General features: G+C 40.6%; 1 protein-coding gene across 1 annotated transcript; it reads left to right on the top strand.

Annotated features, from left to right (window-relative positions):
- Window positions 1–663: 663 nt before the first annotated feature.
- On the top strand, window positions 664–5,340 carry spata2 (spermatogenesis associated 2). The gene is made up of 3 exons (XM_022741951.1): window positions 664–710; window positions 1,779–2,621; window positions 3,450–5,340. The coding sequence occupies exons 2-3, from the start codon at window positions 2,271–2,273 to the stop codon at window positions 4,803–4,805; spliced, it is 1,707 nt and encodes a 568-aa protein (XP_022597672.1). The 5' UTR covers window positions 664–710; window positions 1,779–2,270; the 3' UTR covers window positions 4,806–5,340.
- Window positions 5,341–14,321: the final 8,981 nt, after the last annotated feature.

Genomic DNA, 14,321 nt, shown 5'->3' with positions numbered 1-14,321 from the left:
GTTGTTGGAGTACTACAAAAATATTAAGCATTTTAGATTCTTATCCATCATGCAATACCATTGGATAGGTGTCTGGCCCATGTTAAATTCATTCTGCTGCATGACAACGTAACCCAACATACAGCTCCAACAATGGAGTCATAAAGAACTATCTTCAGAGCCTAGAAGAACAAGGAGTCCTGCAACAGATGGCCTGATCTCAGCATCACTGATTTAGTCTGTGATCACATGAAGAGACAGTAGCCAAGCCTAAAACAGCCTAAGTCCACAGAACAACTGTGCAAATTTCTCCAAAATGCTTTGAACAACCTACCTGCCAAGTAATACAAGGGCAATCTGTGCTGTTTTAAAGGCAAAGGGTGGTTACACCAAATATTGATTTGATTTTTTTGTAATGTTTACTGCACTTTGTATGTACTAGACAGTACTAGACACAAATATTTTCAATGCACACAAATACACACTGCAAAATTAGTAACAAACTGCATGTGGGAACTCACATTTATGTCTCCCAAAAATACTCTTGTCATGCAACTAATACATTCTGCACACTGGTGGTGATATGGATGATGGGCTCTGTATCCCTGCCTCCTCAGCACGTGGGCCCCTGATGCTGATGAACTGTCAGAACCAAGCGCATGCGCGTTGTGTTGATGGGAATTTCCAACAGTTGAGGAGGCGTAGCTAGCCACGGCTAGCACTTGTTAAAGGTAAGATGTGCGGGTGGTAGTGTTTCTGCTCACTAAACGGTGCGATCTCTCAGCTGAATCAGAATTAGACTGGGTCGTACAAGAGTCACTATATAGTTACGGTATATGTTTTGATAACTGACACTAAAATCGCCAAAGATTTCTATCTAGCGATGGACCGCCCTGCTAGCTAAAGCAATTGTTAGCTAGCCAGCTGCGCAGAAATGGGCGTTCACTGCTTAGCTTATACTCAGCTGGGGGGCCCATGTCAGTCACATCATCAGGTTTTGTCGGATTTGAAAGTCATGGAAAATTCATGTGCAGGCTGTCCTCACACTGTTTCTCTTATTATCAACATTGGTCGGGGTGGAGGGGCTCTGTTGCGTTTAATGCGCAGTGGTAAGGCATGCTGGTGTTAGCAAAGGCATGCTAGCTCGCTAAACGGATGCTTGCTAAGGTTGATGTGCGAGGTAACTAGAATAGCCGGTCGGCTCGCCTGGGAACGGGAAGCACAATCCTTCCCCTACTTTGGTTCAAGCCTCACAGCAGATGTTAGACTTACACGCTTCCATACATTTAATTTTGCCTTCTTAATTTAAGCTAACTAATGCTAAGTGCAGGTAACCATGGGTCACACGCCTGTAACGTAGTACCGATAGCTTACATATTCACTGGCGCAAACAGGAGCGCAAGATAAAAGGGACACGTTTGTCAACAGTCCCGACCCTAGATATGAACCTAGTTATGAACCTTAGTTTTCTTTTGCGTATATAATTATGAAAATCTGTCAGTCCAAACTATTAGCTGTAAGACCGACATAAAGTAGCCCACACATCCTCACATCATCCCACTCAGAGTACAGTCTCTGTTTCTCAAAATAGTGATACCTATACATCCTCCCTCTTATCTGAACCATTAGATTTTTTAAAAACATGATTTAATGATGGTTGGTACATATGCATATTGTTTTGAACAGAATTAACACTGACTGAATCACAATTAAGGAATTTGACCTAAGTTTCCTTCTGTCTTTGTGTATGTCAGACTGAGAGATTTCCATTTCTCTAATGCCCTCTTGTGTCATTACAGCTTGGAGACAGCTCAGAAGAATCACACAATAATGAATGTGTCTTCATGATGAGTGACCTTGAACCCTGCACATGCTGAAACCAAGGAATGGAATAGATACAACTCTGCATTAACAGAGCGTGAAGCAAAAGCTGCTCCTGACCTCATCTAGCACGACATAGGCCTGTTTGTCTGGAAACAACTCAGGCTTTGAGCCAGTACCAGAGATGCCCGTAAGAAGGCATCCCTACAGGCTGCAGCCTAGCTACGCCAACTGAAAGCATCAGACAAGTGCGTCTCTTGTTTAGAGGATGTGCTGCTGATTGGACACAACGTTTCATTCCTCTTCCACCTCTCCAAAACGTTATTAACGTTGAGTGTGTGCCAGTGTGTACAGTGAATAATGGTGACAAAAAATGGTGCTTGAATGTAGCATCCTGGTGCAGGGTGTGCTAAAAGGGGTGAGGCTCTCTCAGAAAAGTATAACAGCTGACTGATAGTCTGCTGCTGATAATGGATGCTAAGTTAAAAGAGGACCTGTTTCGGAGGTATGTGACGGCACTGGAGAGGCGTCTGGAGGAGGGAGGGGAATACACAGGGTTTGGAACTGCACCAGAGGGGGACAGAAGCAGATATAAGGACAGTGAGGCCCTACTCTCCACAGCCACAGCTCTGCTTGGGGCATACCAGCCAGATCCGGCACAGCGTTTCCGTATGGTGCGTTTCTATGAGGTGGTGGAGAACTCGCTCCGCTGCCAGAGAGGGGGCAACCTGAAAAGTCTGGAGAGAGCCTTCCACACCCTGGAAACCATCTGCACCAACCTCTTGCTCTTTCCTTGGAAGAAGGAGTTCAGATGTATAAAGGTGAGTTTAGTTTATTCACAGCGTTGTTTTTTATGCTTACATAAAGCTTAAAGCTGACATCAACCAGTATCTGGTTATTAAAACACCAACAGCTTTCCCCAGTATTCCCCATATTTGCATACATACATTTCCCATCCGCTGTATGAACACTTTCAAAATTTCAAAATGAACACCTGGAAAATAGAGCGAGTTGCAAAGAAATAAAATATTACTTTATATTATAATTTTAATATGATCTTTCAAAGCCTCCTTTTATAGTAGCCGTGCCACTGGTCACAAAGACTGCAGTGGTTTTTAAGCACTGAAATCGTACAGAGGTAGTACAGAATATTTACAGATTCACAGTGATGATGTGTAGGATGCAAAAAAACTTTTTGATTTAAATGCGACATCACATCTTTGTCTCCATAGTTTATCGAGCACCTAATAACTTCTATAAAGAATACATCAACACAAGGCTGCCCAACATTAGCACCTGACATATTAACAATAAAATATACATCCTTTTATATAATTAACATCTACACGTAATCCTTTTTGGTTTATTTAGTATTTAGTTTGATAGAAATATTTCTTTTCTAATCATAACACTTAAGAGTGTGTTATATGTAAACAAAAGGGTAGCATCACCACCAAAATATAAAACACAGGACTCGAACCTGCTGCTAAAATGATCTTCATCTGTAATTTTTGTAGACACTGTAGAAAAACAAACCTATATCAGAGGAATTGCATGTGATGTCTATTAATAGGATAGATTTTAGCTTTACTGTGTCAAGCTACTATAAGTGACTGACACTAATGCTGATTAACTTGTTTCTCTTTTAGACCTTCACTGGCCCATACGTGTACCATCTGCAGTCTGCCATTTCTGATTCTGAACTCCGAGCTCTAATGCGCACCATTGGCTACGCCTGTGACCATGATTCGCAGTTCCATTTGCAGGAGCACCCAGGAGGCGCAAATCATCTCCGCCAGTTGGCGTTTGAGCTCTTCCTGGCCCAGGCAGAGTGTCGTCTTCTGGGAGAGGTAGTGGCTCTGGCCCGTGGTTCAGCCTCAGAGCTGGAGGCCCTGGAACTCCGCAGAGGTTGCAGAGATGATGCAGCTGGCTGTGCTGAGGCGCTTCGCAGACGTGACAGCCTTGGGGCAGATATGGCTCGGCTGTCTGTGCGGCCGTTGGATATAGAGAGGCCTCATGCCCACCACCTGAGGCGAGGCAGCCGACCATCAAAGTCTGTGGATGTTACAGATGGGGCTGGTCACTGGCACGCAGCTGTTAGCAAGCCTGTCTTGAAGGCCTCATTGAGTCTGAGGAAGGAGCCTCTGTTTGTGGATGCAGAGGAGGATATGAAGGATGAGATCATCAGGCCCAGCACCTCAGCATCTCTCTTCTCAGTGGTAGCTCCACCTTCCTATAGCCCTGTTGCGGATTTCTTCCCAATTCAGTCACCTCCCCCGGCTGATGCTTACACGTCCTACCACCTGTCCTCCTTGGATGAGATTGACTTGTACACTGAGAGGGGTGGTGCTGGGACGGGAGGAAGGCAGACTCCATCTCGACCTCCATCCAGAGAGCCTCGGGAGGCAAGGGATGCGTGGCTGCTCAAAGCTCACGGGAGTGTGAAGTGTCAGGGTTGTGGGCTTGGCTGCTCAACTATGGCTTCCTGCCAGAGGTGTGACATGATCCTATGTTCTGCCTGTCATGATGTAGACCCCTCCCCTTGCTGTGGCCTCCAGGACTACCACCCCAAATCCCCGCGACCCCTTGATGGATACATCCCTGTCAAGGAAAAGCTCTCTGTCTACTCTAATACTCACTCCCACTCCCATCTCCACCCGCACCCCCTCACACTGACTCACTCGCACTCTCACCCGCATCCTCACCCCCAGATGGTGGAAAAACCCCTTATGTCCACTAAGCTGTTTCAAAGCAAGTCTGTTGCCTTGACAACGCCAAAGGGAGGCAGCAGTGAGCGAATAAGCATGGGGGGATCGCGGTGCGGGTTTTGCAACAAGCCAGGTGCATCACACACCTGTGTGAACTGCTCGAAGGTGTCATGTGACTCGTGCATGGGCTTGTATGCAAAGGATATGTGCACGCGAAAGAATCCCCAGCACAGCTTTGTGCCCAACCATCAGCTCAACTTCAAATCTGGCACCATATCTCACCTGGTGTACCGATGAATCAGGCAGATTTTTTTCTTCTCCCTTCTAGTCCTCTCCCTTAACCCGCAGCGTAGTCTTGCACTATTGCTTCAGCGCAGTTCCTACTTAAACAAGTAATTCACTATCTTCCCCTTTATCTGATGGTCTTATCGCTCTCAATAACAATCTCTTGAACTTTGTACATTTTCTCTTACCGTCAGTAGGGCCCTGGAATGCACATGCCACAGAGAGCCATATCATGTGCCCATCTCTCTGCCTTGTACAAGTTCAGGCCTTTTATCTATTTCTTCTTCCTTTTACCTTGCTACCTGCTCTTGAGTAGTCATGTGATGTTGTAGCGCTTCCCAAGTTCCTCAAATTTTGTCCTCCTCAAAAGGGAAACTGGAGAAAAGAGAGTTTATTCCTTCTCATCTTGAATGAATTCCGTCCAAATGAACATATATACTTTGCCTAACTTCTCAGCTAAAAATTCCTCTAATATATAAATATATATATATACATATATATATACAGTATATATATATATGTGTGTGTGTGTGTGCGTGAGTGCGTGCGTGTGTGTGTGTGTGTGTGTGTGTGTATGTGTGTGTAGAAAAGACTTCTGAGCTTGCATTCTGACAAAGGAGATCTTTTTAAACTTGAAAAATAGTAGGGAAAAACAGAAATCTTACACTGGAAGTCAATAAGTCAATAGTATATATTTTTAATCTCTATTCTCTAGAACAATGTGAGACTGTTAAATGGGCATGAGGTCTAGCATTGGGATTTTGGGGGTATAAACTTATGTCTGTGGGTATGGGGTGGGAGATATGGCAAAGGGACATATTGAGACAATGGTCAGATGCCATATATTCTATTTAAAAGATTATGCCTTGTAAATTAACCCTCAATTGTTTCTGGTTCCATGACTGAGGTTTAAATGCTGCTGTTGACTTGAGACATTGGAGATGTGTGGTGTTGACTTCTTTCTGGTAAATAGCCTGTTGAGTTGTGTCAGTTCCAAGCCCCCTATCCCATTTCATTACACTCCTCAAGCCTCCATGTCCATGATGTTGTAGTGCCCCCTTACCAGATCAGTGGTTCCCTGTCAGTCTCAGGTGGGGTCACAGGAGGCCTCACGCTAGGCCACAAATCAAGTGATTGCAGTTCTTGGATAGTGTGTGAGCCTATTGATTGGTTTTAGACAGTATGAAAGTGTATACACTGACACAGTTTCTGTCTACCTCAAATGGCTTCAGCTTATACACCCAGTTAGACATTGTGGTTTCAAACTAGCCCTGAAAGCCTAAGAAATACTGTATTTATTATAATATAATTTGCGACTTGTGTTTTGGCTAAATAGAATACATCTCCTTACAATCGATGGATTCAGTCACTTTTAAAGGTTAGCAGAGGTTATTTATTTTGTTTGGGCTTTTTGATATTTAAACAACATAGCACAGGGTTTTCTCTCTTGTAGCTGGTTACAGTTATATAAGCGAGGTGGACATAAAAACATGAACAACTGTGAATTATAATTAGGCAACTAAATACAGTAGCCCTACAACAATACTGCCTTTGCAAAGCTTGATTTGGTTGAGACCTTCAGAAAGGTGCTGGAATTTTATTTTAATTTTTGTGCCTGGGTTTTGTGTTGGTGGTGTGCTTGATAGCATAGTACCATAAATTGTTTTCTCATTCAATAAAAAATGAAGTTGCAGTTTAGTACAGTGAGAGACTATTGCCTCAAAAATGACAATTCAGTGATGGTGTATTGACGCCTCTCTGCCACCGTGTTAAAAGCATTTAGCATTTTACTTTCACAAAGATAGGATTTATATATTTTACAGTGATTCATGTTGTTGCATCCACCCAACTGTACACCACAGTAATATCAGGTGTAGTTTTGTGGTGAATTTCCAGGTCTGTTATGGTTATAATGTTTGTTGTTTTGCATATTTTAAGACCCTGGTAGACCCCCCCCCCCCCCCCCCCCCCCCCCCCCCCCCCCCCCCCAGGCCATTGAGTTTCCTCAAGCAAGTCGCTGCCATTTGCTGTGGAAAAGGTTGGGGTCATCACACGTAATCAAACTCTGCTAACATTTAAAACTGTGAGTGTCATGAATTTGTAGGGTTCTTTTAGTGATTAGGCTTTGATTCTCCGTGTAAGAGGAGAATTATATTGCAGTTGCTACCAAGGGCTAATTTTAAATCACATTTCATTAAAAAAAAAGTCTGGGTTATTTTGACAGACTGTTTAGGCTACCGAAGCCTTTATGTTCTGTCAGGAGTAACCTCCAAATGCCTTAAGCTCATTCAGCTGTCCTGTCCTTGAGTATTTTAACTTTTTGCTGTTGTCATTTATATTGCTCTGTTTTACCAGCCTGTAGCCTGCTCCATGACAGCTAAGGAAGTAATTTAAAAATGCACACTAATATTGACTAAGCGCCACACAGGGTTTCTAAGACGGAGCATATTGAACCAATGTGAATGCATGTCATCAGAATTATGCAGCAGTTCACACATTGTAAACCAATATATATACATACTATAGGCTTACAGAGAAGTCAAATTTGATATATATTTTCTTTTGCATACAGATACTAGCAAAGACACATTTGGTTAAAGGGGGTGGTGTCTGATCTCACACTTCTGTTCATTCCTTCCCTTTAAAACCAAGTTTTGTGTTTTGTGTCTTCATCATGTTAAGCAGCATAAAGAAGAGATGTTTTGATACTGTTTGGATGTAGCTTAAGGGTTCTTTCAAGGACGTTCTTGGGTCAACATTAGCTAACTAGGGTATCACAAAAGTCTTGAGTGACCTTAGGGGAGGTGTGCAATTGTTGTATTTTCATCTAATGAAGCCTTTCTAAATAGTTTGAATATTTATCATAGATATATTTCAGTTGCTCAACTCTGTTCATTGCAAATCATACCAGCAACAAAATGACTTTCAGAAGTATTGAGCCATGTTGCAAGAGTGATCATATTGCCAAATGAAGAACAAATATCTTATTGGAGTAAAAAACAGAATCCTGTGGCTTGCCTGGATGTACAGTTGATGTAACATTAATCTGTGATTTTGCTAAAGTTTAGCCTTGTGTATGTAGATGTTGGCCTTTTTAAGAAGCCTAGAAAGAGAATAATCAACATAGATACCTACCCGCACACCATGGGACATGGATATGACTCAGATCAGTGGACTGATAACTTGTAGAGGTCACTACAAAGGGCTAAACAGTCTTCAGGGCTGCTGCTAAGTTTGTGGGCACTGTTTTAATCTTTTAGTGAACAAATGACTTGTCATAGGTAAATATCTAATGTGGAGCTTACTTTACATTCATCAGTGGAGATGAATTACTGATGTTGGAAGAACAAAAGAGCTATTTTTATTTTGTGTCATGGAATACATTGAGCCATTTGAACATGATTGGTTTAACCCACAGCGGACACACTCAAGTCATTGTGGAAGTCAGTACTCCCTTTACCTCTTTGTGTGGTTATCTTACTGATATTAACAGTGGTGGTGTACTTAGGCAGCCCCTTTACCATTCCCTGTTTCCCCAAACTCTTTCTTGGCATGCTCTGTACAAGGCCCAAACCCATACCCCTTCTCCCTCAACCCAACACGTACCCTCACCCATTGTCTCCCCTCTCGCCTTCCCCCTTCCACCTTGGCACTGAGGATCATTGCACAACGTCTATGTGAAGGGGTATGGACCTTATGATCAATGTGTGGGCATACATGGGGGTGGAAAGGGAAAATAGCCAAAATTGTTAATTGGTGAATATATATATATATGTATATATGTATATAAACATATATGTATGTATATGTATACATATATATATACACACACACATATATATATATATATATATATATATACACACACATATGTGTGTGTGTGTGTGTATATATACACAGTTGTATATATATATATATTATATATAATTATAGTATGTATATATATTATATATATATAGTATAATATAATGATATTGAAACGTAAATGAGATTTTATAAAATAATTTAAAGAATAAAATTCTGAAAAAAATACTATTTCTTCTCCCTTCAATTTGTGTATGATTTATTGATTCTTTTTTTTACTGTCTTGCCATCTACTAAATTGAATACCCATTTTATTTAGCAAAGTGTGCTCTTAGAAATATAAAGGTGGGAAGTTTGCACATTTATAGGTACTATGACAATTTAGTACAGTTCACCATCTAACATCTCCACTGAAGGTTGACAACCTTTCTGCCCTGATAACATTATTTGTTTGTTTCCTGTCAGTTCAGTGTTTAAATGATGGCCAACTTCCTTATCTTCCTTAATTTGTATCTCACCTCTAACTCACTCACTCAGGACCTGTGTGTACAAGCTCTTGTTGAGTTCGCAGTCTGCCCACTTGTGCATGGTTTGGTTTTTCCTTGTATGACCAGTAGATGGTGATAAATACCCACACACATAGCTGACTGAAGCTGCATAAAATACACCAGTCCTGTTGGAAAAAAAATTCTTTTTAACTTTATGTATATGACTCAAAGTGAGAATTGATTTCATTTAATTTCTTAGCTTGGTCTACATTAGTAATATCAGTTACTATGATGAGCAGCTCTAAGACAGGTTTGAATGAATTCTGTATACACATATCAAAAGTAGTCTAATATTTCACCATGTTTATGCCACTGTTTCCTTCATTAGGGAAAGTCGAGCATCATTTTCTCTCCATGTCATGCCCCTCTGTTTTTGACACAAGATGTTGCATCACAGAGTGTACTAAAATAGTCGCGTGTCAAAACAAAACTTCTGTATGTTCAACAAGGTGAGAGGAATCGGTGTTGAAAATAGAAAAGAGCAACAACAATGCATTGTCACATTTCTGTCTTCAAGTTAGACCTATCCAAGTCACTCATGATGCCTCATGACTTCTGTGAAGAGAGGAGGAGATGTCTAGACATCACATTTCCACGGAATAAAACCAGATGACTCACACGGTTAGAGAGAGGGGAGAGACCGGTCATGTGCTAAGTTATTTGTTTATCCGTATCTTTGGCTCAAATGGAGAAGAACTACCTACTTAAATAATAATTGAACAGATGGAAGAAACCAAATAAGAGACGGATAATTTGTCACAGAGCTCAAGTGACATGGAGCAATATCTGTGAGAAATTACTTAGTTTTCACATGAGCAGCATTTACATTACCACCCAACAAACAGTCGTTAACTCTATGAGATAATACAAAGTGAAAGTTTTGATTGTTGCCTGTTCTTGCGATCTCTCAGTATGACTGGCAGGCAGTAGAGTTCCCAAATTTAGAATAGGATTCCTCATTTGTACCAATAGACACAATAAACTTCAGTTAGCTGTTACCTAAAATCCAAATGGTATGTTTCATAAACTACAAGAGAATCATTTTGGAATGGACACCTGCTTGGCATAAGCCTGCAGATGCTTGTTTTGGCTCACAGTCCTTTAACAAATGAGAACTGCTGTCTGGTGCCAATCATTAGCCTAAATAAGCTAATAATAACAATAATGATAATAATTGAATAATTTTCTGGATCCGCGCCTGCTTCTGACAAACTAATGTTAGATATCTGAGAGCTGTAACTGAGACTATCCACAATATGGGAAAAGCAGAGATGGACGTCAGCAGAACCTCTGCAGTGACTGAAATGCAGAGTGAGTGCCAGTCCCTGCGTCCTGCACCATCCTCTCCTCTGGGACATGTCAGAACTGTGCTGACTAACAGTGTTTACCAGCCTTGGAGGAACCTAAGACACACTGAGTAAAGAACATTACTGCTCAGCAGGAGAGGAAGATAATGACTGATGACACACTGCTTAGCCTTTGAATAAATCTACCAGAAGCAGCAGCATTAACGCCATCTTAGTTAATGGTCTCGTTGAGGAAAGACTACCATTGAAACTATTACAGCACAGGCATTCAGATAACTGTTGTAACACAAGATGTGGTGGGTTTGCATGTGTATTCTCACAGTACAAATTCACTAAGAAATGTATCTTGTATGTACTGTATTCTGTACTTTCATTTCCTCCATTTATTCAACCACCTCCACAGTGACATCTAGCCATAACTGTTGAAGAAAATGGACCAACTTCAAGAAATGTGCACCTTGAGGTTCCAGCAGCGGGAATTTCCACAGTTTGCAGCAGCTCATTAGCCGAGCAAGGTGAGCACAGTTTTTAATGGACTACATTTAGAATATGAAAGCACATCACTCCTAATCAGAGCGATGACAGACACACTGCTCTGGGTGTAATGTACTTATGCCACCCACCTACAATGATAGTCTTACCTAACACTGCACATGCGCCCAGTATAATGCATTCACTGATGCATACACACCTGCACACACACACACACGTCTGTGACAAGAATGAGACGAGTGTTACCTGGGAACCAATTGTTATAGAAGGAAGCCAAAGGCTTGTGAATGTTAGAGATGAGAGTTCGACTTCATGTGTGAGACTTTTGTTACTGGTTAATTATGTGTCAGAGGAGGATCGTGATGGTTACTCTCCTTATGTGTCACTCAAAAGGATTCTCTCTCTCTCTCTCTCTCTCTCTCTCTCTCTCTCTCTCTCTCTCTCTCTCTCTCTCTCTCTCTCTCTCTCTCTCTCTTCCTTTCCTCTTCTCTGGCTCTGCACACTTTTTATACTGATGGCTGAGTAACATATACATTTATTTAATCCTTACTCAACATTTCACTCTCTGTAATTCATTATTTTAAATGCCAACTCTTTGATGAAAAAAGCATTTTATCTCGTGCCCTGTATGTCAAAGTTTATTACCTGAGCCGCAACAAATACATGAATGTACGCACACTGTAAATATGCAGAGGCAAGCATAATTGGTCCATTTTAAATTATCCTTTTTAACACCTGCTGCTACACCTGCTAAATTTGACTATAATTAGTAATAATAATTATTAATGTTGTTAGCTATCATTATTACTTTTATCAGTAGGTGCATTACAGTTGCCATTACATTATTATTGCTGTTACTGCCACTACTACCACTATTAATAACATTGCTATCATTGCATGTTCTTGTTCTTTTCCTCTGCACTCTCTATCTTTCTCTCTTGCTTGCAAATATTCTACTATGCACCAAATAATTGCCTGATACTGATATGTGGTGTTTGATTTATTAAAGATGGCATCACCTCCCCCTCCCTTTAACTTTGAAACTTCATCCTGATGATGTCCTTGCCATGACAGAGCCTCATTGCATCATTGGTAAGTGAGTTTTGTTTTTAATATTATTATTTATATATTATTTATATTTATTTTTTTGGATTTTTTTTTTTTAAATAAACAGCACCCAGTGGCAATCATGAACTTTGACAAATGGCAACAAGTTGAGCGCATGTATTAAGAGTATAGCATATATTGTAGTTTGTGATGACGGTGGCCCAGAGAGCTCAGCGCACTGCAACTAAAGAGAATGGAAACAGGCAAAACACAAGAAAACAAAGAAAACATTTGACAATACAGGCGCAGCAATTAGAAAAATGATTACTGCAAAGTGGGCAATTACAACCAAATACAAAAAACACACTGCAAAAGCAGAAAGCACAACCAATTACAGAAACTCTGCAAGTGACTACATCAGAAATGTTCTGACATTGGAAGACAAGACAGTGGGCCCTTTTATAAAAATGAGCTATAGTAAAGAGATGGATAAGTTAATGATAAATAAATTATTCTGTGATCAAGTAAACAAGCTGAGGTTAGAACAGCTGATAGTTAATTTGTAACTGTGAGGCATTCTGACATTTCATAATGCCTCATGTCTAAATGCCACCCACGTACAAACTTGACACTCCTGCTGGCAGCAGTTCATTGCTTAACAGTTCCCTTTTTCTCACTGTCTTCATTTAGAGAAAGTCTTAATCAGAGTGAACATAAGGATTGTAACACTTGATTATTATAGCTGGCACATTTACTTTCCATTAAAGCTAAAAACAAAACAACAAAAAAAAAGCATGTCATAAGAGGGCCACTCACAGTTGCTTTGATGCTATGTTGAAAGGCTATAGAAAAAAAAAAAGAAAGTTATTGCTGCTTCCAAAAGAGTTTGAGGACACACTCGCAGGAAGGCTATTCCGCACCTAGGACCATAAAAACTAAAGGCAAGTTCACCACTTTGAACTGACCCTCAGTACAACAAGCAGACCACTGCCAGGTAACCTGAGAGGTCGGACAGGCTTATTGCCTTGAAGCATTTCTATCATGAATTGTGGAGTAAGGCCTTTCAATCCATTATAGACAAGTAAGAAAAGTCATATCTTGGAGGACGGGAGCCAAGCCCACAATAGGCCATTGCATTAGCAGTTTGTATAGCATGTACAGATGTCTTCAGGGCTGGTTTTGACAAAAATGTGAGGTCAGCATCAAGAATGACATATTCCTTATTTCAGTTTTAAGAGTAAAGGATCAAAAATGAAGCTTCATTTCCAGTGTTGAGTTTGACACAGGAGACATGCTTTGAAATCAGGTTGCCTCAACAGGTGCAAAATCCTCAAAGTGCCCTACTTAATCTTTTTTGTTGTGGTAGCAGTGAATGTGATGGCTTTGAAATTGTTTGTTTATCAAACTGTGCATGTCATAAAGGTCACCAGAGAGAAGTGAGGACAAGTTCTGAGAAATGTGACTCTTGACGTCAGTCCCTTTATTGAATGAATCCGTGTTATGGAAATCAAGTTACTTTGACTCATGAAAACATTTTAATCCAAAACTTGCCTTTTATTAATTGCTTCTGGTATCTGAAGTGTTCGTATGCACAACGTTCTCGGTAATTTCTGTCAGCACTCTCCTTTTTCCTCCCAGTACACTGGCCTTCTCTGAAGTCCTAAGAAAATTGGAGTCTGGATTGTGCCAGCCTCCCAGCCTTGACACTCTCCTTATCGGCATCTTCCACCACTCTAACTTGCCATTCCTTCCATGCCCTAACAATTATAAAACAGCCTTGGGCCATTGTTACTGCAGAAAAGGTGAAGCACATCACTTGTTCCATAGCGCTGAAACAATTTTCCAACAGAAAGCGCGGTCTTGTGATGTCAGTGGCACTGAGTTGTGATGAATATGATCTTCACTGCCACCATTTTGCGTAACTCCAACACATCAACTCAACTCATTACTATAAAACAAACACAAAAACAACAAACAGCTTAGGATTCAAGCAATTTCTCACTTTTGACAGTGAAAGGTGCCTCTCTCCAGCTGTGGATAGCGTCAAATAAAAAACAATTTAGGCTACAGAAAATGTATCTTAAATTGTTTTTTTTATTAAGTTTCACCATCTTATTGACAGTAGATCTGCAAAGAAAACATTTACTCAACTCTATGAAGTCTTCTTTATGATATATAGTGCATATTACTGTATATTATTATATTGTGGAGTAGCAAATTCAATTCAAATTCATATTGCAATTGGATGTTGTATAACTGTTGTCACTGATGTCACGAACGACTTATGGGATTTGTAGTGATGGCACACAATTCACACACATGCAAAAATG

Source organism: Seriola dumerili, unplaced genomic scaffold (genome assembly GCF_002260705.1).
Source record: "Seriola dumerili isolate Sdu_G_001 unplaced genomic scaffold, Sdu_1.0 BDQW01000057.1, whole genome shotgun sequence".
NCBI lineage: Eukaryota > Metazoa > Chordata > Actinopteri > Carangiformes > Carangidae > Seriola > Seriola dumerili.
The sequence above is the reverse complement of the archived record's forward strand: the minus strand, read 5'-3'. Positions and strand labels throughout refer to the sequence as shown.